We start from the raw sequence: 23,383 nt of genomic DNA on the forward strand, positions 1-23,383 counted from the left end.
ACCGTCAGGATCCCAATAGCTGATATTAACCTGCAAGAAAAAAGCATGAGAGAGACAGGTGTGCATCCCCAGAAGCACAGGGTGAAGCTAGAGGCTGGAAGCCACCGCCCACATCCCCCGCGGGTGTCCTATGGGGAGGGCTGGCGGGTGAGGCGGCCAGAAAAGCTGCGGCCCGGGCCGTCCTGCCCTGGGCTACCCTGCGGCCCCCGATTTTGCATTTACCTGCCAGGGATGTTCCTGTCCGCCTGGGGGCGTTCCTAGTCAAGTAAGGAAATATTGCAGGAAAACCAAGTGCTTGCCCTGTGCTGCTCTTCCGGGTTGGCTTTTTCTGGGACTGCTCAGGAGGAAGGCTTTATGGTTTTAGAAATGTGTCTGATACACAAAGAGCAAAGCCTTCGGTGGCAGCTGGGCGCAGAGATGGGGATGCCGAGGGCTAGAAACCCTTCAAAGGATACACGGCGGATTCTGGTGTTAGTGTAAACACGCCTGGGCGCTAATCCAGACGTTCGTCATCAACTCTACGTTCTTTCATGACAAGTGCACGTACAAGTGGCACAATGGATGGGACATGTACTGTCCCTCAGCATGGGTGCTTCCAGGTACAAACTGTGTCATCTATCCGGTGTATCCCTGACACCTGCTGCTGAAACCAGCCCTAGTCAAGAGAAGACTAACATTTTGAAGCCATTTACCCATTTGTTATACATTTGCTTTTTTTCTAGCTATTCTTTACAGAAGTTTTTTGCAACTTTCTTGAGTTTATTTCTTTGAGTTCCATTTCTATATTCAAAGCAGTCGTAAATACTCAATGGCTTAGAAAGGGAAGGACCCCCGTGGCCACCACGAAGTCCCAGCTGGCGACCGAAGGCCGCGCCACCTCCAGGGCACCTTCCAGCATCTCCAGGACTCGGACGGAGCCCGGCCGGCCCCTCAGGCTCCCGGCGGGCAGCGCACGGCCCGCAGCCCGGGCAGCACGACCTTGCCCTTCCGGTGCAGGTCGCCCTGGGCGCCCGTGTTGAGCCGCTGCACCAGCAGCTTCTCGTAGAGCAGCGGGTGGTAAGCGCCCAGCGTGCAGGCCGCGTCGTAGTAGGGCTCGTGGTAGTGGCACAGGTCCGTCTGCCTCACGGACGGGATGTACTCGTACACGTGCACCTCGCCGCACAGGGCCATCATGAGCAGGATGCCTGCAGGAGAGACGGGAGCCGTGAGCAACGCGGGGAGGGGCCGTGTCGGCCCTCACGCTGGATCCGGATTCGCGGTCGTGCCTTCCCTGTCTGTCTACACATCTCTCTGTCCTTCTGACCGTGACACTGGAATTGTCTGTTTACAGCCTGTCTTTCCCACCAGACGGCAGGGGATCTGGGGGTTAGGGCTGGGCCTCATCCATCTTTCTGTCACTAGTGGCGAGCACAGTATCTGGTGGAGAGTTGGGGGCCCGTGCTTGTTGAATGACTGTATGACCTGCTTTCTTGCTTTTTTAAAGGTAACGAGGTGGGGGACGTCTTTGAAGGGGAGGGGGTGGAGGGGCACGGCTGGGGCAGGAGATTCCTGCCCTGTGCCCCCTTCCTTGTCGGCTTCACTTTGTGGCTCTAACTTCCAGTGAGTGGCACGCGTGCGGTTTGGGGGCTGGGGGCGTGTTAAGACGTCATGCTATGAAACATTCACTCGCCCAGTTGACCGCTGGGGGCCCAGGAATGAGAGAAGAAAAGACAAAAGTGATCAAACTTAGGGAAAGGACAGTCAGCGCCAGATCTGCATCCCCAAGTCAGAATATCACGTACCACCTTCTACATGCAGGTGCAACTGATTTGCAGCAGGACTGTGATATAACAAAGAAGCACATGTTATAGAAAAACAGATGCTAAAATAGTTGGTTAAACGGAAAGGGATGGAGACACAGAGTTCAAAATTAATATTAAAATTATTTTTCTCACTGGAACTATCAATATTAAAGTTGCTTTCATTTCTTTTTTTTTTTAATGTTCAAAATAGCTATAAAGCCATATGACCATTGAGCAGATCTCATTCTGGATCTGTGCTGAAGAGCTTTCCTTTCCTAGCTCCACCATCATCTTTGTTAACATTCTTTAAACTTAAAAAACATATGGACTTCCCTGGAGATCCTGTGGTTAAGACTCCGCGCTTCCAATGAAAGGGGTGTGGGTTCGATCCCTGGGTGGGGAACTAAGATCCCACATGCCGCATGCTGCAGCCAAAACAAACAAACAAACAAACAAACAAAAACACCCCAAGAGGAAAACAAAAGAATAAAAAATATGCTTAGCCCTTTTATGAAAGGATATCCCTTGTTATGAAAAACACATGAAGTCACACATTTAGCTCCTCTTACAGACAAGGTTTCTCTGCAGAGGACAATCCTATTTCTAATTAATCAACTGTGCGTGCATCATGAAAATCCCCACAACTGGAGAAAGTATGGCACGAGGGGCCCAGGGGAGCAGTGGGAAGGGCCTGGTTTTGCCTGGGGATCCAGAAATTTCCCCAGGGAGGTGAGGCCTGAACCCGCAGGTACCATCTTGGGCGGGGCGGGGTGGGGGGAAGAAGTGGAGGGGAAGCAGAAAGGATGCCAGAGAGGACCCTGGTGTCCTGCTGAGAAGACGTTAGGAGGTGCCTTGAGGGCCACGAAGCTGCTGTGGCTGAGAGTAAACCATGCTCGTAACGAGAGACAGAGATTCTTCACGTCAAGGTCTAGGAAGTGACACTGTTCCCAACAGCTGCGTCGAAACTTCAAGTCCCTGGTCAGTCCCCCTCTTCCTCCCAGCTCTGCAGGCTCCCTTCTCCCCTTCTCCGAGTGTCCATGGGCCTGCCCACCGTGACCGTGATCCAGGTGAAGCCAAGAGAGAACCGAGGACCAGCACCTTCTTCCTCAAGTCAGCAAGGGGGCGGGCACCAGCCCAGCATCGCACAGGAGATAAGATCTCTGCCTCTTTTGTTTTTTTAAATTCTTTTTCAAATTCTTTTCCCACTTAAGTTATTACAGGATATTGAGCAGAGTTCCCTGCGCTATACAGTAGGTCCTTATTGGTTATCTCTTTTAAATATAGTCGTGTGTACACGTCAATCCCAAACTCCCAAACTATCCTGCCCCCTCCTTCCCCCCTGGTATCCCTGCTCTGTGTACGTTTCTCCTCATCCTCACAAAATCACCCACGAGGAATTGACACAGTGGATGAGAAAGCCATGTGCCCGGAGAATTACATTCGTTTATTCCTGTGACTTTAAACCTTTGATGAGCAAGGCCGCCTCTGCTGTGCGTGTCTCTGGGTGAGAGTCACAGGCCTGTGTCTGTGGAGCTGAAGACGCTTCAGTGTTTGCCCATCAGGGCGCACGCTGGCCGCCCGCCCTCCCTTCCCTTCCCCGGGCGTGGCGTGTGGCCAGCTGTGCCCAAGGAACCACATCAAAGCATCCCAGAATCCTCCATGTTCAGGGATGAATCCTTCATCCCTGAACATCCTCCCCCAGTATATTTATTACAACAGTTTTCCTGCAGCGCAGTGAAGAGGCTTCAAGGGTATCTTTTTTTATTTTTTTTTTAAAATAAATTTATTTATTTATTTATTTATTTTTGGCTGCATTGGGTCTTCATTGCTGTGCACAGGCTTTCTCTAGTTGTGAAGAGCGAGGGCTCCTCTTCGTTGCGGTGCATGGGCTCTAGGTGCGCCGGCTTCCGTAGTTGTGGCACACGGGCTCAGTAGCTGTGGGTCGCAGGCTTAGTTGCTCTGCGGCATGTGGGATCTTCCCGGACCAGGGCTCGAACCCGTGTCCCCTGCATTGGCAGGCGGATTCTTAACCACTGCGCCATGAGGGACGTCCCCTTCAAGGGTGTCTTTTGCACGAAAGCTTCTGATAAATGAGCGTGGAACTGTGTCTAGAAACCACACTCTCGTTACTGTCAGCCCAGAACACAGCCTCATCCACGGGGGCTGCGACCAGCGTGCACCAGCTGTCACCTTTGCAACTCTGGTCTCCAAGTGGGTGGCTTTCAGAAGCCACTGTCATTCCTGAGAGATGCTGCTGTCCTTCCTCAAAAGCAGTTCTCAGCCTTCAGCGTGAAAGGACGACCTGGCAGCTTGTTAAAATGCAGATTCCCGGGCTTGTCTCCATCCCTAGAGACCTGGGTTCCCTGGTGTATGTTGGGGTCCAGGAAATGGAGTTTTTTTTTTTGGCCATGCCACGTGGCATGTGGGATCTTAGTTCCCCCGACCAGACCAGGGATCGAACCCATGCCCCCTGCATTGCAAGGGCGGAGTCTTAACCACTGGATCACCAGGGAACTCCCAAGGAAACGGAGTTTTTAACAAGCATTCCTAAACAACCTGTGGCGAAGGGCCATTAAAAAAATTCCTATCCATCACTGACCAATATTTCTGTAAAATACACGAACAATGAACTGCTAGAAAAATGATCACATATTAGGTTGCCATGCTATGTCAAATTGCTATAAAACCTTCCAAATACGTTCAGTTTCTACACTGATCTAGTCGTAGACTAATAACAAACGTTCCCGGACCAGTGCTGGTCTGCTTACCATGCTTGGAGGACCAGGCTGGTCTCACATACGTATTCTTTGAAAAAGTCTACTGTAAGGATCCCGGAGGTAGCTGATCTCCTTAGTAGCTGACCATTCTGCATGTTAGACAACTAACCTAGAGTTGAACTGCTATGCAAACCCAAGTAAGAAGAAGTTTGAGTAATTTCTCTAGATGTCCTTGCTATCTACTTGGCCTCAAAGATCTACTAAGTGCTCGAATCTGGTTATTGTTTTCTGGGAAGTTTTCCAGAGACAAGGTTTCCTCTTACTGCTAGTGAACTACTATCAATACATTTTAAATCATGTATTTATTAAATAGACAATATAGATTTCGTCATATGACTGGGCAAAAAGTTATGGTTTCACTGTAAGTAAATAGGTATATTTTTGCATTTTCATATATAAATACTTTATATTTTATAGTGACTTCTAGAGCTTCAGAAATACTGAAATTTGCTAGATAGTTCACGGCCGTCCAAACTGAAGGCCGACAGAGGTTCAGGAAGTGTCTTATTTTGAGTTATCTGTGTACATCCTCCTGGTTTTTGCATCTCATTTTGTGCTTCCATATGAACTTGTGGGTTCCTATAACCATGAGCCTTGGTCCAGAGCATCCTAAAATTTAAGTTAGAGCCGAATCTGCTCTAAGTGATTAAATGACAACCAGCTGTAGTCCTGATATCAGAATCGGTATGGCAGCACCTTCAAAGGGAAGGGAAAATCAATTTATAACTCATTGGTACATGTGAAAGGTGGACAAGATTTATGAAATCAAAGGTGGAGGATATTTTTTCTTATTTAAAATTTATTTTAGACAGCATGGTCATTTCATTTGGCATACGTATACTCTGCTTATTAATTAATTAAGGCCGATATCACACATAAATTTGAGTTTAGATTCAGACTCTGTCATATAATAAATACTGAAAATCATTATTAAATGTGGTTATATCTGCACATCACTTTTCCTAGGAGTTAAGAGTACTTAGTCACACACAAAACCCTGAAGATGAAACTTCTTCATGTATTGCAAAGGGGACGTAGGTGGACCTCAATGTCAGGAGGGGTGTAACAGTCCTGGCACAGCTCGGGGTATGTGTGGGGCGGAGAGACTGTGGGACCTATAGGGTTGGGACCAGACCGGGAGAGACCAGAGCTGTCAAGCACGGTTAGAAGCCTCTTCAAGTAATCTCACACATATATTCAACTGGGCACAGTGCTGAAAACTGGGGATTCGGAGAAAGTTTCTTTAAGAAAAAAAATTAAGTAAATCCAACTAAAGAATGAAACTTCAAGTTTCACAGTAGGTGGCAAGCTCATAACCTACAGTTCTCAGGACAACTTGAAGAAAGCGTCTTAACTACTGCACTGAGAACAATGTCTGAGCACTGCCACCAGCCTCTCTTCTGACGTGTTGTGATGCTGGGCCCCGTCATCCACAAGTGACGTCAACACCAACACGTGGTCCTCAGATGTTCTCTGAGGTACACTGACAAGGTACCGTGCTGGGAGGCCCCAGCTTACTTCCGGGTTTGATGATCTGCTAGGAGGACCCACCAGACGCAGCACATAGCCAGTGATTTATTACAGGCCTGCTGTTCCTGGCACACACCAGCATTCCAGACTCCAGAAGGAAGCAGGTGCTGGGCGTGGACCCACTGCTGCATAAGCATCTGGGCACAGTGACCCACCCTGGCACTTAAGGGGGCCTCCCCAAACCCAGGCTCCCAGATGCCAGCCAAGGGTCAACCCTGCAAGCAGGGCTCCCAGCCATCGGCAGTCAGGCCTGCCATGGTGGCTCTTCTCTGCACAGATGCCGTATATACCTGGAAATTCACAGTATCACGTTAGCTCCTAATCATTTTCCCATGCCAGGCCGACACGGGGAATTCACAGCTGGTTATGCTAAAAATGTTTTTTTTGTGTTTTTCATTTCCTTTCTTAGGAATGCTCAGGATTACCCAAAAAGCGAAACGAATACAAACCATCGAATGCGGTGCTATTCAGTAAAGAATTTTTTTAAACAATCACTTAAGGAACTTCTATGTTACATAATTTTGTTTATGGACTACCAAAAAGTAACTGCTTTCATCACTAATAAAATTTTACTGCTTTCAATGTGGAGCCAGACTTTTTGATGGGCAGATCAATACTGAGACACTTTTTAATGTATTTTTCCAAGCCAATCAAAATGGGCATGCAGCCAGTTCTTAAAAATCTTTGAACATAATTCATAATTCAATTAATGTTAAGTTTTTTGGCCAGTTTTTACAAATGAGGAGGGATTCATTTGAAGAAAAAGAAGTGCAAATTTTCCTGGGCAATTATGACTCAAGAGGCATTCATTTGCCAAATTACGGGTTTTAAAATATTGTATAATTCAATATAAGTATCAAACCAATTAAAAAGCATTTCCACTGGTCTTAATAAAATGTCACATGATATGACTCAGCATAACAAGCAGTATGTACACTCATTTATTTGTCCACAACCTGGATAAGAAGCAAACTTCCACCCATGTTCAGATGATCACAGACCCTGAATGAATGAGGTTCCCCTATAAAGCTCTACTTTGCATATATATAGATGCCTTTGATATGTGTCAGAGTCCAGCAGAGTTTAATCATTGAGCCTTTACCTTAATTGTGCTCACACGAAAACTGTCTTACTTTGCACCTGGCAAAATATTTAAAGTAACAACACCCCAAATCGTTCACAGTACTAGAATTTTTTCCTTGATGAACGGATCCTTTTAACGTGGAGCAAAATAAGCTATGGATATAAACAGAACCTAATGCAAATGACGGGAAAAATACTGGCTTTCATCCATTCCAGGTAGCACTTGAACATAATTCACATGTGAGGTAAACTAGAAATTTCTGAGAATGTCCAATAAAACACTGCAAAACATGTTTCTGAATGAGGGGTGAGGGTGAAAGGTTAAGTGTATTGAATATGCTGATCTAATGGAAATCTAGCAGCTATTCTGTGGTTTCCCCATAAATTCATCATAAGATGGAAAATTATGAGAACTATACTTAAGATTATTGAAGGAGCACAAATGACATTTTAAGTGATAATTCCAGAAAATATCTGTAATTAAAAGATGGTTTGGAAATTTGCATTTCATGAAATAAAATAATTTAAGAGGCATCTACTATATTAAGTAAAATCATATAATGCATAAATAATACTCGAAAGCCAAGTTTTTAGCTCATTTATATTGTATTATTTGATCAGGATTCACTATTTAATGTGAATAAATAGTGAATTTAAATGTAAAATGTAAAAAAATGTAAATGTAAAAAACTGTTCCTGATCAACATAATGTGATTGGTTTTACACACTCATAAATATGGATGTTAAGTGGCTTATTAGTTTGGGTTAATGTGTTATTATTTTGTGTTAACATCTGAGTTTGGATGATATATTGGAAAATTAGAACCCCAAACTCAAAATAAAATGGAAAAGAAAGGAAGTTATAACTTGTTTTTAAGCATATTATTCTTGTGCATGTATTAACTAGGCTGAGATTCTAGCGTTTGCATCTGTGAATTCTAGAAACATCACTTATGATATAATCAGTAGAGGCAGGACGAGGTGTTGGTGGTTTGTACAATAAAGGCCTCGTCACCTGTAGGCTAGAGGAGTCCCTTCTCTTTGCTGCTGGTAGGGCCGGTGCACCAGGCCCATCTGCCTGACGATGCTCAGCCCTGAGCCCTGGGGGGTGAAGCTGGGCCTCCTGCTGGGCTGGAGGCCCCACCACCTCAGGTGGCAAAACCATCCAGCCAGGCTGCAGGACCCCAGACGAGCTCACGGACCTTCTGTGACAACATCCGTCTGTATGAGAGCTACACCGAAACAATGGGATTCCAAGGAAATGATTCCCTATCCTCAGCCAGGCCGTGGTGCGGTCAAAACCCACCGCCTAGTACCAAAAACGAGAGAAAACCTCCAGTATCCAACTGGGGATGCAAGAGAAATGTCCCTCATGTGTGAACAAGCAGCTCCCAGCGGGCTGAGGGTAAGGGACCTAACAAAGCGAAGGAGTTGTTCCAGAGAAACCGGTCCCATGGAGCATCTAAATCGCCTGGATCCACGCTACTTCCTTCTAATTTAAAAAATACATGTGCAGTGCCAGAGGGGTAAGAATCCCTTCACTGCTGCTCTGGAGAAGCGGATGGTTCACGGCATACGTCTCTGAGGCACTTCCTACTGTAAGGCTGTCCTTCTGTGACCCAGAAGGACAAATATGGCCTCTGGTCAGAATTCAAAGAAAAAGCGGTAAGTCAGTGTGACCCGGAAGGACAAATATGGCCTCTGGTCAGAATTCAAAGAAAAAGCGGTAAGTCAGTGTGACCCGGAAGGACAAATATGGCCTCTGGTCAGAATTCAAAGAAAAAGCGGTAAGTCAGCGCTTCCCAACAATGATCGACACGCCATACCCTTTGCTCAGCACTCATTCTCCTGGGAATTTATCTTCAGGAAATCTGATTGATAATAGCAAACATCTTCTATCCCGTGTGTCCCCACCCACAGGGCACAGTGTCCAGTGGGACCCTGATGCCTTCTCCATGAGCTCCTTTTCATCCTTTTGTGGTCACCAGGATGTAGCAGCGCTGTCCTTTACAGCCTCCCCTGTGGTGGAGACGGTCTCCGTCTACACTGCCTAGGACTGAGCCACCGGGAGCACATAGCTTTGAGAGTTTGAAATGGGGCTCGTGCACCAAGGAAGAGCAATTTTCCTTTTATTTGGTCCTAATTAACTTAAATCTAAGCAGCCACCTGTGGCTAGTAGCCGCTATACTGGACAGGACAGTACTAGAAAATAATAATGATTGCGAACGGCCTGATAAAAAGGTGTTGTTATGACTCCCTTTTCTCCCAGGAGCACAGGGACTTTCACACGAGTCAGTGACTCGCCCATGGTTGGAAACCCAGTGACAGCAGAGAAGGACTGTCGCTCAGCCCAGCCGACACCCCTGCAGTGACATCCGACTGCAGTCCCCTTCATCCCGGAAAAGATGCCACCCAGGCAAGCAGCAGCCCCTGAAAACTCCAAACAAACGCTCAGCAAATAGCTGTGAAAGGAAGCTGTCCACACGTGGCAGGATTTCTTTCAACACATGAGGAAATAGTGTCCTCCAGCTACGACTATGTCAGTGGAAACCTTCAAACTGCACGTTGACAGTAAGGGTACCTGACAGCCCTCACGGGTCTCCCAAGCTCTTGCTGTAATCAAATATCGGCCACAGGAATTCACGGGGAGGCACGGATGGGAAAAAGGCTTGATCACATGGCCGCGTCCTGTTACGCTGTCTCAGACTCATTCCATCCCGTTAAACGTTCTTCCCTAAATCCGCAGGATTCCGTGAAACCGCACAAAAGACACAGCACTTAGGGTTTCGCAAAGTGACTTGGAAACAAAGCATCTTGATGGCACGACATAAAATGGGTGGGAGGAGTTATGCTTGAGGAAAATAGCACGCGGCGTCGTTAATCTGTCTTGAATTCTGCGTAAAATATTTCACATTTTTATAGTACCTCGAACCCACTTCAAAACCCACAAGGCTCGCTTTGGATACTCCTGCGCCTTTGCATCCCTCGCCACCCCGTGTCACCTCCACAAACGCTCCTTTAGTCATGGGGACCTATTGTGCACCCGAGTTAAGGTGCAGGGTGTAAATCCATCGAAGTTAGGGTGGAGAACATGAGCAGTGGTTTATGGACAAAGTTACTATCCTCTGGTTCCACGGTAGCTTTCACATGGCCAAGGGGATCTAAGACCTCCCTTAATATTACCCTATTCAGGTAAAACCAAGGAAATGTTGGGGCAAGAGGCTGAAACACAGGAAAAGAAGTGGGTTAAGACCGCAAACTTGTGGATCGAAGCCTGGCTGCAGAAAAATACACGAGAGCCAAGTGTGATGCCCTTGTTACAGGAAGTCCATTCTCAGATTGCAGCTGGCGGGTCTGCTGGAGAGAGTGGGACATGGCTCTAGAATCCGGTACTCAAAGCCCAGACCTACCAGGAAACTTGCAACGTCTGGGGTGTGGTCCTCTGGCCACAAACTCCCATCCTTCATCCGGGCCCACATCAGCAATATGCACGCGAGTGGGTGGTAGGTCCCAGCTGGCCCTGGGGTCTCCAGCCCTTGAGTCTCTTGGTGACCCACAGGGAGTCCCCAGGCCTCCACCCTGAGAAACCGCAGCTTCTATTTCCTGTCGTTGGAAAACTTGCCAGGAGCCCTGAGCTTCCGTCAAGGGTTCAGTTCCCGTGAGGCCACCGCCTGCAGGCAGACGGTCACCAGTCCAGCTGAGCCAGCCTCCCAGCTGTCCCCGCCGAGGGGCCAGGCAGGGGAGTGAGGCCACCCCATGACACAGCTGAATACGTGCAAGTGACCCCACGAGGCCTGTGGAACGGAGGGGTCACCCAGCCGGGCCCATCTTGACCCACCCGTCACGAGGGAAGGTAAAGCAGTCCTCGTTTCACCCTTGGAAATGTTGGGCTGGGGGAGGTGTTACGTGCCCATTGGAAACTGGGACAGTGTCTTTGCGCTCTTTTCAGTTCATCTATTTTCCCTCTAAAGCCACCTTCTAGGTGCTCTTATCATCTAACACGAATGTGTACTTGTTAAATCCTAAGCCTCACCCCACTGCCCAGCCATCCTGCCTTCTGGCATCCACCTACCAAGGAAGCCCGATGACGGCGGGTTCGGCTGGATCTTCTCCTTCGTGTTCTCCTGGATGATGTCCCAAAGCTGCCAGATAAACTTGGGGTGAAGAATGTAAAATGGTTGGTTTGGGTTTCTCTGACGGTGCTGAACATACGGAGTGAACAGGTTGTAATCCGGCTTCTTGTACCACTAAGAGGAAAAAATAACACAGTCAGAGGACCACGCCGTGAAGAGGAAGCCGGGCAGCGCCCGCGTTGCGGGGTATTTAGAGGCCGAGGGGCCGGGCTGGGAGGGGATGCGGACCCGCTCTTCTGCAGGCATTTCCGCACTGGATGAGGGGGTGAGTACAGAGGTGAGGTCTAGCCTGGGGAACCGGTGACTTATTCTTTAGTAAAATGAGGGAGAAGGGCTAGGGTGGGGTCACTGGACTTTTCTGGAAAGGGCCAGATAGTAAACACATCAGGGTTTTAGGGCCATAGAGTGTCTGCTGCTACTACTGGGCTCTGCTGTGTATCTGCTTGGAAAGCAGCCACCGAGGGTACAAGATGAATGGGCGAGGCTGTGTTCCAATAAAAGTTTATTTACAAAAACAGGGGCACACCAAAAAAAAAAAGAAGAAGAAGAAAAAACAAAAAGAAAAAAAAAGCAAGGAAAAAAAAGAAACAAAACCAAAAATACATGGCCAGATGGCCCATGGCTGTAGTTTCAATCACTGTATTTCAGAAATATGTTTTCCCAATCTAATCTCTAGCGCAGAAAGATGTCAGTAATTGCCTGGGTCTCGGGTCGGGTCTGGGAGATGGATGGGTGGGCACAGGGGACTCTCTGCAGCAGCGGAAAGATTCTGTTCCTTAATTGTGGTGCTGGATACAGGACTATACACTTGCTACTACCCATCAAAATGTGCACTTACATCGGTTACACAAAAATCACTGTAAGGAAAAAATAAACAATAAGGTTGATTTAAAAAACAAGCCTTCAGAAGTGTCTCAGGTGCCACCGAGAAATGGGATTTGGAGGTGTGTGGGGAGAGGCTCAGCTCATAGGGCTCTGACAGTCCTTTCAAACAGACAACTCAGCCAAAGATGGGCTTGGATGAAGATCCCATGGAATAGTCCCTGGTTGAATGGGGTCTGTGGCTTTAAAAATTTTGACAAGGACAGGCCAGATCATCTTTAGTGAACTGTGCCCCCAAACCCTGGGGCAGGGAGAGAGAAAGCAGGGGCCAACAGCCACAGCCTCTCATGGGTCCACCAACAGCAAGAAAGCTGTCAGAACTTAAAACCACAGAACCTCAGGCTGGAAGGAAGCTGACAAGTTCAAACACCCACTTGATACTGGTTCTCAGTAGATGGTGTATAGGAGAATCAACCAGAGAGCATTCTTGAAAACACACATGGGGGACTTCCCAGGTGGCTCAGTGGTGAAGACTCTGCGCTCCCAATGCAGAGGCCCTGGGTTCGATCCCTGGTCAGGGAACTAGATCCCACATGCATGCTGCAACTAAGAGTTCACATCCCACAACTAAGGAGCCCATCTGCCACAACAAAGACCCAGTGTAACCAAATAAATAAATAAATAATTTAAAAAAACCAAAAAAAAAAAAAAAAACCACACGTGGAGGATGGATATGCCCGGATTCCTGGGAAATGGGCTCTGATGTGAACTCCTGGTTGAGAATAGTTATAATCCTGCCAGGTATGTGTCCAGCCTCTGTCTTAGGAGGCATGATGACAGAATGCTCCTTCCAGAGGGACCATCGACTGTGGGAAGCTCTCCTGGATAGTTACCCCCGGTGGGGCTGAGCTCTGTTCCCACATTTCCCACATTCATCTTAGGAAGCTGGCATCCTCTCGGTTCACGGCAGAACAAGTCCACAGACCCTGGCACAGCTGACAGCATCGCTCACGGGGCTAAACTGTAACCGATCTTCCCAGCCCCCTTTCAGAACAAGTGCGCTGGCTCTTCACGCCAGGTTTCACCAAAAGTAGAGAGGCCGTGAATGTACTGATACCTTGCTTATATTTTGATGGCTAGTAATAACCTTGTTTACACTGTATCGTATAAGATTAAAAAGATTTGGAGGCAGAAGCCAAGAGTGGCACACTCAGGAAAAGCCTGTGACACGTTCCATTTCAATAATAAGGATTCCCAAAGTTAGCCTTTCTTGCCAAGAACTTCCCATGTATTTCAAAAGGTCTTGTAACTACTTGAAAGGTGATGTAACCGTCTCACAGCGGAAAAATTCGGAGTTTAAGCAGCCCAACCTCTGGTGTCGCTAGGACTTTCTGAACATCTAGACATTGTACATTTTTGTTTCTGTTTTTTAAATCCTCCGGAAAAACACTTTAGCGTCAGAGGGACTTCGCTCAGCAAGGGTGCTACTGCAACTGGGACTCAAACTGTGTGAACACATGTGAATTTAATTCGCACCCACAATTGATTTCATTCTGCCTGTCAAAGTTTCATCCCTGACTTACTCCCATTATGTATCGGTCAAAGGCGCTGGCTGACCCACAAGGGTGGGGGCACCAAGGAAATACTCACCAGGTGAAGATTTGCAGAATATGGAGCTGGGTCCCAGGCCACCAAGATGACATCTTTATACAACGAACTGTCAACGAAGTGATGCCTGGGGTTGGTCAGAATCTGCAAATACATAGCAGAATCATTTCAAAACAAGGGTTTGGGCCTTCACAATTATATTTTAAAAAGAGGTAAAAATTTTAAAAAGGAGGGTTTCCCTGGTGGTGCAGTGGTTGAGAGTCCGCCTGCCAATGCAGAGGACACGGGTTTGTGCCCCGGTCCGGGAAGATCCCACATGCTGCGGAGTGGCTGGGCCCGTGAGCCATGGCCGCTGAGCCTGCACGTCCGGAGCCTGTGGTCCGCAATGGGAGAGGCCACAACAGTGAGAGGCCCGCGTACCGCAAAAAAAAAAAAAAAAAATTTTAAAAGGAGTTTTGGAGCAAGAAAAAAAAGAGTTTCTGGGGGAGGGAGAGAGGCAGGCTTTACACGCTAAGGCACTAAGGAAATATTTAGACAAAGGAGGGCTTTCTTTTTTAAGAAAGGAACCAGGGATTTCCCTGGTGGTCCAGTGGTTAGGATTCTGGGCCTTCATTGCCAAGGGCCTGGGTTCAATCCCCGGTCGTGGAACTAAGATCCCGCAAGCCATGCGGCGCCACCAAAAAAAAAAAAAAAAAAAAAAAAAGCAGCAGCACTGGAGTCATCTAGAGGCACTAGCTCCTGATGCAATTCCTGGCTGAGTAAGCCCCCGCCAACGACAACTGCCCTCACTGGCCACTGGAGAGACAGCTGCAGGCCTAGAAGGCCTACTGAGTGCCAACCTCAGGACAAATTGGGCCCAGAGGCCAGGAGACGTGAATCCACCCGGTATGACTGTCCCCCCTCTGGGGCCCTCTCTGGTCCTGAGTGAGTCCTTCAGTCTCACCTGCCAATCAGCTTTTGTCAACTATAGTCTGGGGGAAAAAGGATGCATTTGATTTGCTTCATTTTTAAGATGGAATTTTCCCCCAGTTTTTAAGATGCCCTCTTTTCCTTCGCATTTTAATATTTCTGAAGTTAGGGAGTATCTCACGAGGGACCTGTATTTTAATTTGCTGGGGCTTATGTCCTCCTCTCTTAAAAGCTGTCATCAGACATATGAGGAATCTTCAATCAGTGGCATCTCTGAATTCAGGAAACCGGGGCCTGTTTCTCACCACTGTAGGCTGTGAGCCCAGAGCCCGATGAAGAAAGCTGATCTTTGGTTCTGCAACAAACTCACCATAAATTGCTCATCACCCCATTTTTTTCTATACAGTTTGAAACTCTAGAAATTATTGTGGTTTGTTCTGAGATGAATTTTGCTATGAATTTTGGAAAACATTCTTATTGAGAACATACAAAAAAGATATATTTTCCTTTTTAAAATGTTCAATAATAAAGTAAAGTTTCTGAGCTGTTCTTCTGACCCTTGAATTCTGTTCCTTTGCTTTTCTCCCCTCCATCCCCATGATTTACTCTGTGTACCTTTCTTTTCCTCAGTTCACAAAATGCAATATGTTACATATATATATTTGTACCTCTACTCTGATTTTTCCTTTTGATCTTATTTACTTTCTTCCTACTCACAGCACACACGAATTCCCATTTCTCTGCATTTTTCCTCACTAATTCTTTATAATTACAAGACCTTTAGAAATAAGCAAGGTCGTGGTCATGGATAACTGGGTGATTTCTCTTCATTCACCCAGTTAAGCTATTTACCTAGGAAACAGTCCACTGTGAAAACAGTCCACCCATCTTACCTGGGAATTAATGATGCGGACAGTGGTTTTATTTCCAACATCCTTCTCGTAGCCACGTGTAGGAGCAGAGTTAAATCTCAAAACTGCATCGTGGGAATCTGAGGGCACATAAGTGACAAACTTACTTTTTTCCCCTCTGCATAAAAATCAGCATAATCTAGGAAAATATCTTAAAGCAAATCTTTCAATACCTGAAGCTAACTAGACCCCAGTGAAATTCAGATACCCACACACACTGTTTGGCATACTTATTTATTTAGAATGAGATCCTGGCTGGGGGCAAATAAACATAAAAACATATCAACCCATTACAAGCGGTCCTATATCATCTAAGTTATATTTAGATACTTGGTATGTGTTCACGGTCTTGAAAGACATGCTTTACACAGGAAATTTCAAGACATATGTGTGTATCTAGACTGCTTTGTGAAGTCTAATGTGTTTCCCAGAAACAGGGCTGAAAGCAGTTAATCAGCGACAGGGAATTTCTATGCGTTTTCTTCAGCTTCAAAAACCCCATGCACGTTCCTAATTTAACTTGGAGCAAACAACAAAGCCTGTCTGTGAGAGAGTGAGAAGTGAGATCACGTATCTCTGATTTGTCAAAGAGCCTTGTAGGTCCACGCTGCATGCACTGTGGCCAGAGCCTGCACCAGCCCCTAAAGCAGCCGGCCTTCTTCTTGCGTATCTGCCATCCCTTCTGAGGGTCTCCTTGGGAGGTAGCTTCCACCTTCCCTAAGCAGCACTCAGCGGGCATGCCAGCACTAGAACCACGTTACGAAACAGGTTGCCCTTCTCCACAAGCTCAGAACTCGGAAGAATTTGGATGCCAGTTTTGAGCATCAAAATCACTATACTTTTGGAACACATGCCGTCCAAAAATCCTACAACATTCTTCTAGGGGAAATTTTCCAGGAGTCGGCAAGCTATGGCATATTTTAGTAAATAAAGTTGTACTGTAACAGACTCACTGGTGTTTATCTGTCGTCTGTAACAGCAGGGTTGTGACAAAGTCCCTATGGCTCACACAGCCTAAAATATTTACTACCTGGCTCTTAAAAAAAAGGAAAAATAAAGTTTGCCAATCTCCAGATTTGACGCGATCTATGCTTTGCATAAATGATGCCAAATCCCCCCAATACTTCCAACTTTCTTTACTTCACAATTTAAGCACACGTTTGCAATTTGGGCGGGTAATGATTTGTCTTATTACTATTATTGAATAGTATTTCGTCATAAAAATTCAGATGATACTTGAGCTAGAAAAATCAGATCACCCAAAGCAGTGGTTCTCACTTTTTGGTCTCCGGATGACTTTACACTCTTGAAAATTACTGACAACCCAGAGACCTTTTGTTTATCTTGATTACAGATTTCAGAATATATCACATTAGTGAGTAAAATAGAAAAATTGTAAATGTTTATTTATTAATTTATCTGTAAAGTACATTTTTATGAGAAATAACTACATTTCAAAAAATAGTGAGAAGGGCGCTGTTTAAAATGTTTGCAAATCTCTTTAACGCCTGGCTTTTTAGAAGATAGTTGGTTTCATATACCTGTTTCTCTATTCAATCTGCTGCAATATATTGCTTTAGTTGAAGTATATGAAGACTCAGATATATCGTTGAAAATGGTGGGAGTATTTCAAGAGTCTTTCCAGATGACTAGGAATATTCTCCTCTGATACTTCATCGTAACTCCACAAGAGTTAGTTTCTGAAAGGTTAGTGGCAGTGTGGAATGTGAAACAGTATCAATTTTTGTGCTGTTACATTAAAATCCATTAGTTAATCTTGCTCTCAAAATGGATGATTCATCCAAAAAAAAAAGACCCAGTCAAAAAATGGGCAGAAGATCTAAACAGACATTTCTCTAAAGAAGACATACAGATGACCAACAGGCACATGAAAAGATGCTTAACATCGCTAATAGAGAAATGCAAATCAAAACTGCAGTGAGGTACCACTCATACAGGCCAGAATGGCCATTATCCAAACATCTACAAATAGGAACTTCCCTGGTGGTCCAGTGGTTAAGACTCTGTGCTTCCACCGCAGGGGGTGCGGGTAAGATCCCTGGTCAGGGAGCTAAGATCCCGCGTGCTGCATGGTGCGGCATGGACAAAAGTTAAAAAAAGAAAAGTTTACAAGTAATAAATGCTGAGAGGGTGTGGAGAAAAGGGAACCCTCCTACACCGTTTGGTGGGAATGTTAAGTCGGTGCAGCCACTGTGGAAAACAGTATGCAGGTTCCTTAAAAAGCTAAAAATAGAGTTGCCATATAATCCAGCAATCCCACTCCTGGGCATTTATTTGGAAAAGACAAAACTCTAATTCGAAAAGACACACGCACCCCAATGTTCATAGCAGCACTATTTACAATAGCCAAGACATGGAAGCACCTAAATGTCCATCAACAGATGAATGGATAAAGAAGATGTGGTCCATATATACAATAGAATATTACTCAGCCATAAAAAGAATGAAATGATGCCATTTGCAGCAACATGGATGGACCTAGAGATTATCACGCTAAGTAAAGTAAGTCAGACGAAGACAAATATATGATATCACTTATATGTGGAATCTTTAAAAATGATACAAATGAACTTATTTACAAAACAGAAATAGACCCACAGACAGAAAACAAATTTATGGTTACCAAAGGGGGAACGGGTGGGGGAGGGATAAATGAGGAGTTTGGGATGAACATATACACACGACTCTATATAAAATAGGTAACCAACAAGGACCTACTGCATAGCACAGGGAACTATATTCAATATCTTGTAATAACCTATAATGGAAAAAAATCTGAAAAAGAATATATATATATATATATATGTATGTATAACTGAATTACTTTGCTGTACATCAGAAACTAACACAACATTGTAAATCAACTATTGGGTTGGCCAAAAAGTTGCGTAAGATGTTATGGAAAAACGAACTTTTTGGCCAACCCAATATATTTCAATTAAAAAAATAAAGGATGATTCATCCATGTATATTTTGTAACACTGTGCAACGGTCATTTGGAAGCTATCAGTTCAATAAGTAATGCAGATCTTTCAAATATTGAAGCATTTCATTATAAAGTATCAAATATCATTGATGTCACCATGGATCTCATCACTTTTTAAGTATGGGAAGCTTCCAAGCTCAGGGTTGAAAGATTTAATTTTATCACTGGCAACAAACACTGTCAGTTATTTTCCTAAAAGTGAAGGCTTACTTACTTCCTTTTTGAGAAAATATCTGCCAAACGTCCAAGTCTAAATTAAGTATGTCTATCAGTCGTCTGTTTCAAGTATAGTTGTGTTTTGTGACAAAAGCGGCTAGTGCGACTCACAGCTCCCTGTCTGTGCATAACCGTCTGTCCTTCTAACCGTGATATTGGAATTGTCTGTTTATAGTCTGTCTTTCCCACTAGCAAGCAGAGGATTTGAGGGTTAGGGATGGGCCTCATCCATCTTTCTGTCACTAGTGGCGAGCACAGTATCTGGTGGAGAGTTGGGGACCCATGCTTGTTGAATGACTGTATGACCTGCTTTCTTGCTTTTTTAAGGTAACAGGATGCCAAATCCCAAGCTCGCTACGGGAAGATGCCCCCTCCCTACACAGCCTCCTCCCTACTCTCCCATTTCCCACACACTTCCCAGAATCCCGAGTTTCAAGTAACAGATCCTGACCTCCCATTCAAGGCGACAGCTGTAAGTTCAGAGTACTTTTCTCATCTGCAGTGTGTTTCCACGGGATTGCTGCTACTGATCTCACTACCAAATTATTATTATTTACAGGAATGGCTGAAAAAAGATCTCACCACTCTAGAAAAGAATGTTCCACGTTTCCAAAACAGTTCAGTTTGCTTTTCAATAACATATTCAAAGTGGAGGTGTTTAAACAGTTACAAGGTATGACTCAGTCTAACAGAACTGGGGATACAGGACGGCACTGCCCAGGGAGCAGCCAGCAGAGCCACTTGTAACCCTGGCGCCTCCTTGGTCCCCTGGGGGTGGGGTGGGGCAGGGGCTGAGCCCTCAGGAGGGGGGGTAGAGGGGGCAGACAGGGGGCAACCTGCAGGAACTTTTCTAGCTCTGCCCTCAGTTTTTCATAAAACCACGACCTCGTGCAAGACTTCTAATCTTCACTTAGCCAATTCACAAGTAGATGCTTTGGGATGAAGGCAGATTTAGCTTAACAGTACAGCATGCCCGGTTCCAAGTTTCCTGAAGGACTCTGCTATGTGAATTTGTTCTCACCAGGAGAGGTGTTAACAACTGTGTGTTGATAAGCCTCTGTATGTTCAGGGGAGTCGGAAGGAGAAATGTCAGCACATGGCAGGCACAAGGGCTGATGCTGAGAGATGCCAGCTTATAAAAAAGCGAGACTTCTTGTCTTTACGAGTTGAATTGTGTTACGTTACATACTCTTAAAAAGGTATCGATAGCTATAAAATTGGATTCAAAGGAACTGAGGCAAAACGATAGAGAATTTAAAAAATTTTCTGAGTGTTTGTTCTTCAGTTGCCTTTCTACGATTCTAATCATGAACCTTTGCATAAATGCAGACGCTATCAATTAAATGTGGATACTAGAAACTAACAAAGATATAACTGACGTGTCATGTTCCCCAGAAATGCGGAATTCCCAGTCTCTTTCACACTCTCTTCCAAATTCTAAATAGAGGAGAGTTTACAAGACTCCAGTCAGGGATATTTATACCAGAATAAAGAGCAAGGGAATTCTCCAAGGCAGGTGAGAGCAAGGCAAATGTGCAGCTATGATGCAGTGGGGCTTAAAACAAAGCAAAAAAAAAAAGAAACGAAGAGCAAGTCACTGCCTGCTTTAAAGCGTGCTGCTTAAATTCCTTCTTCCGTGATTAATCATGGTCCTCAAAAACCAGAGAGAAGTGTGGCTTTACTTGGCCCTGGGGGCCTCTGAACCAATGCTCTTTTCTAATTGGTAGCAGCCACTCGACTTGGCTTTGGCTGCAAGCTTATGTGACACACAGACAGCGTGATTACGAGTCTGCTTAATGTCAGCTCGGGGACACTGGGACCCCAGGCTGCAAGTCCAGACTTGGGCCTTATTTTTTCAACTTCTTAAAAATTTCACATTCAGCCTCATTCCCAAGAGCCTGTGGGAGGAGGTCTGGGCTGTGCAACCTGATGATAAGGGTGTCACCCTATTTCAAGATGGCTCTGGAGTATCAGCCACTCTTCGAGGACACGGAACAATGAATGGGCTCCAGAAACAAGGATTCCTTTCTATCAAGTGGGCAGTGCCCCCTGAAGGTCACGTCCAGGTCAGCTACGAGCTAACACCATCCACCTGGGAGAATGTATGAGGGCGTTGTTTTACATCTGGCCTCAAGGCAGACGCTGCGTCTGATCCACACTTGTTTGCTTGGTACCTAGTATGGAAGCCAGCACAGAGTAGAGGCTACATGCGTGTTTGCTAAATGAGCTTAAAGGGTCACGGGTGCAGCACCAGGATGGGCTGGGCACTGAGGGGACTCAGGGGCATTGGACTAGACTGCAGGTTCCTGGGGAAGAAGGGATTCTGCATCCAGATGCAGGAGCCCTCCCGAGCTGCCTGCCTGCCAGCCAGCCGCGCAGATTTGGGGCTTCAGGCAGCAACATCAACTCTTATCTGCATTTCCAGCCAGCCTACCTTCCTGCCCTGCAGACTTCAGATTTGCCAGCCGCTAGAACGGCAGGGGCAAGGCCTTAAAATAAATCTTTCTCTCTATACATATCCCACCGGTCTGTTTCTCTGGAGAGGCCAGACTAACAGGGGTGTTCTCAGGGCTCAGGAATGGATTTGAAGACAGTTCAGAAGGGAAGATGGAAGCCCAGGCTGCAGCTGGTTATCTGCCATCCTGGAGAAGGTCCCTGGGAGGCGGCTGGGACCCAGAGGCTGGGTGTGTGCCAACCTTAGAGGTGACGGTGCCCACCGGATCAATACTCTCACCAGCTGTCGGGCTCTCCGCAGAGCCCAGGGACAGGGATTTAGTCCTTGAACGAGTTAAAATTATCATCCTGCAAACTCCTGTTTGGAGCTGCCCCCTAAGGCTCGTCGCCCGGTGGGGTTTCCCCTGCTGTCCTTTCTGCTCCTGCCACATTAAGGGGTCATCAGGGGTGCAGGCCCAGCTGGGAGCTGTCAGTGCACAACGTGGGCTCTGCAGGAGGTGGATCCTGAGACCGGGGCGGTGAGAGGGCCGCCGGCTTCCCTTTCCCGGGCCCCCAGCTCCTGGGAGGATGCCTGTCTCTGCTCTGAGTCTCCGCAAAGGAGACCTCTGCTGGAATTCCACCCGCCGAGGTCATTCCGTCCCAGGGAAGGAAGACCTAAGACTTGCCAGAAACACAGTGCAGGAGCGGCCACCTTGGGGGCAAGGGGCCGCGGGGACCCACCTATCTCTTCGCCCAGGGACGAGTTGAGGATGGCGCCGGCCGACGTGACCACGGCGCAGGTCCGGAGCCCGCGCGGGAGCAGCCGGCCGAGCGGCACGGCGGGGACCAGCGCGCGCCAGCCGAGTGCCGAGAAGGGCGGCTCGCTGCCGTCCAGGGTGCGCACCTGCACGCGGCCCCGCAGGGCGCACAGCAGCTCCGTGCGGCTCCGCCCGGCCGCCCGGCGCCCCCGGAAGCGCACGCCGTGCTTGTTGGCGCGCAGGTAGGCGCCCATGGCCTTCTGCAGGCGGGGGTGCAGCATCCGCGCCGACGCGTCGCCCTTCCAGAGCCGGCGCAGGAGCGCCCGGGACGTGGACGAGTACAGCCGCTGCCCGTCCTCGCCCACCCCGGGCTCCGCGCTCCGGCTCTGCCTCCGGGCCCCTCGCTTTGCCCGCCGCCCCCGGGCCCAGCGCGCCGACCGAGCCCCCTCCGGGCCCCCCGACGTGCCCGGAGCGGCGTCCTCCGGCGGGAAAGCGCTTTGCGATGTTCTCCCCGTCTGGGGCGAAAGGAAGTCGTCTTCATTTTCAAAGCCGTCTGGGGCCCACGCCCGCAGGTCGCCTGGCCCTGCGTGCAGGGGGCCATACGGGTGTCTGCGGGGCAGCACCCTGCGAGCGTCCGCACCCTCGGGCAAGCCCTCCGAGGCGCCCATGATGGCCCGCTGCCTTCCCTGTGCGGGCAGCAGCCTCCTGGTCTCCAGGAAGGAGAAGGAACTGGGCGCGGGCTGGGCAGGGTTGCTGTCGGTGAAGTACAGGAAGATCGCCAGGAAGAGGAGACCCCAAGCGAATATCCCGCAGAGCATTCCTTGTCTCCATTGCTTCAAGTGTGGTTTCATGGCAGGTCCGTGGGGTCAGCACCTGGCGTCCCGAGGCAGCGGGAGGCGGGATGGACCTGAAAAACAGCCGGGTGTCACAGTGAGGCGCGCGGGACAGTGCTGGGGACAGTCTCTTTAGAGGGTCTCGGGAGGGTTAGAAGGGGCATCAGAATCCAGGGTCATCCGGAGCTTCGGCCAAATTCAGGGGTCATATGCCCCCCACCCTCACATCTGCAAGACAAGGGGTCCCACTGAGGCAGGACGTAGATGGCCACCCCCCCAAGGTAAGCAAGTGGAGGTTTGTTCCCTGTGGCCCGATACTCCCAGACGAGAATAGCAGGACAATCGAGACAGGAGGCTGGGCCCTGCCCAGAGAGAAGGTAAGAGACCACATATTCCTCATTCTCGAAGTCAGGAGACTTCCCAGACTAGAAAGCTCCTTGGAGGTCAAAAAGGGAGTGATGTCAAGTGTATCCATAGGCCTCTCCACGAGAATCCATCTCGGCTAAGAGATGCACACACAGGGGAGGACCCTGAGATATACCAAATACAGACTCAGAACCAGGCAAAGCGAGATGACCGGCC

The 23,383-nt window shown here is 47.5% G+C and overlaps 1 protein-coding gene across 1 annotated transcript; it reads right to left on the reverse strand.

Annotated features, from left to right (window-relative positions):
• Nucleotides 1-930: 930 nt before the first annotated feature.
• Nucleotides 931-22,819, reverse strand: ST6GAL2 (ST6 beta-galactoside alpha-2,6-sialyltransferase 2; the record flags this gene model as incomplete). Its single annotated transcript, XM_082642531.1, has 5 exons — nucleotides 931-1,184; nucleotides 11,244-11,418; nucleotides 13,777-13,878; nucleotides 15,537-15,634; nucleotides 21,952-22,819. 5 exons carry the CDS (start codon nucleotides 22,817-22,819, stop codon nucleotides 931-933), a joined length of 1,497 nt encoding a protein of 498 aa, XP_082498657.1.
• Nucleotides 22,820-23,383: the final 564 nt, after the last annotated feature.

This window comes from Mesoplodon mirus (genome assembly GCF_964341445.2).
Source record: "Mesoplodon mirus genome assembly, chromosome: 14".
Taxonomy (NCBI): Eukaryota; Metazoa; Chordata; class Mammalia; order Artiodactyla; family Ziphiidae; genus Mesoplodon; species Mesoplodon mirus.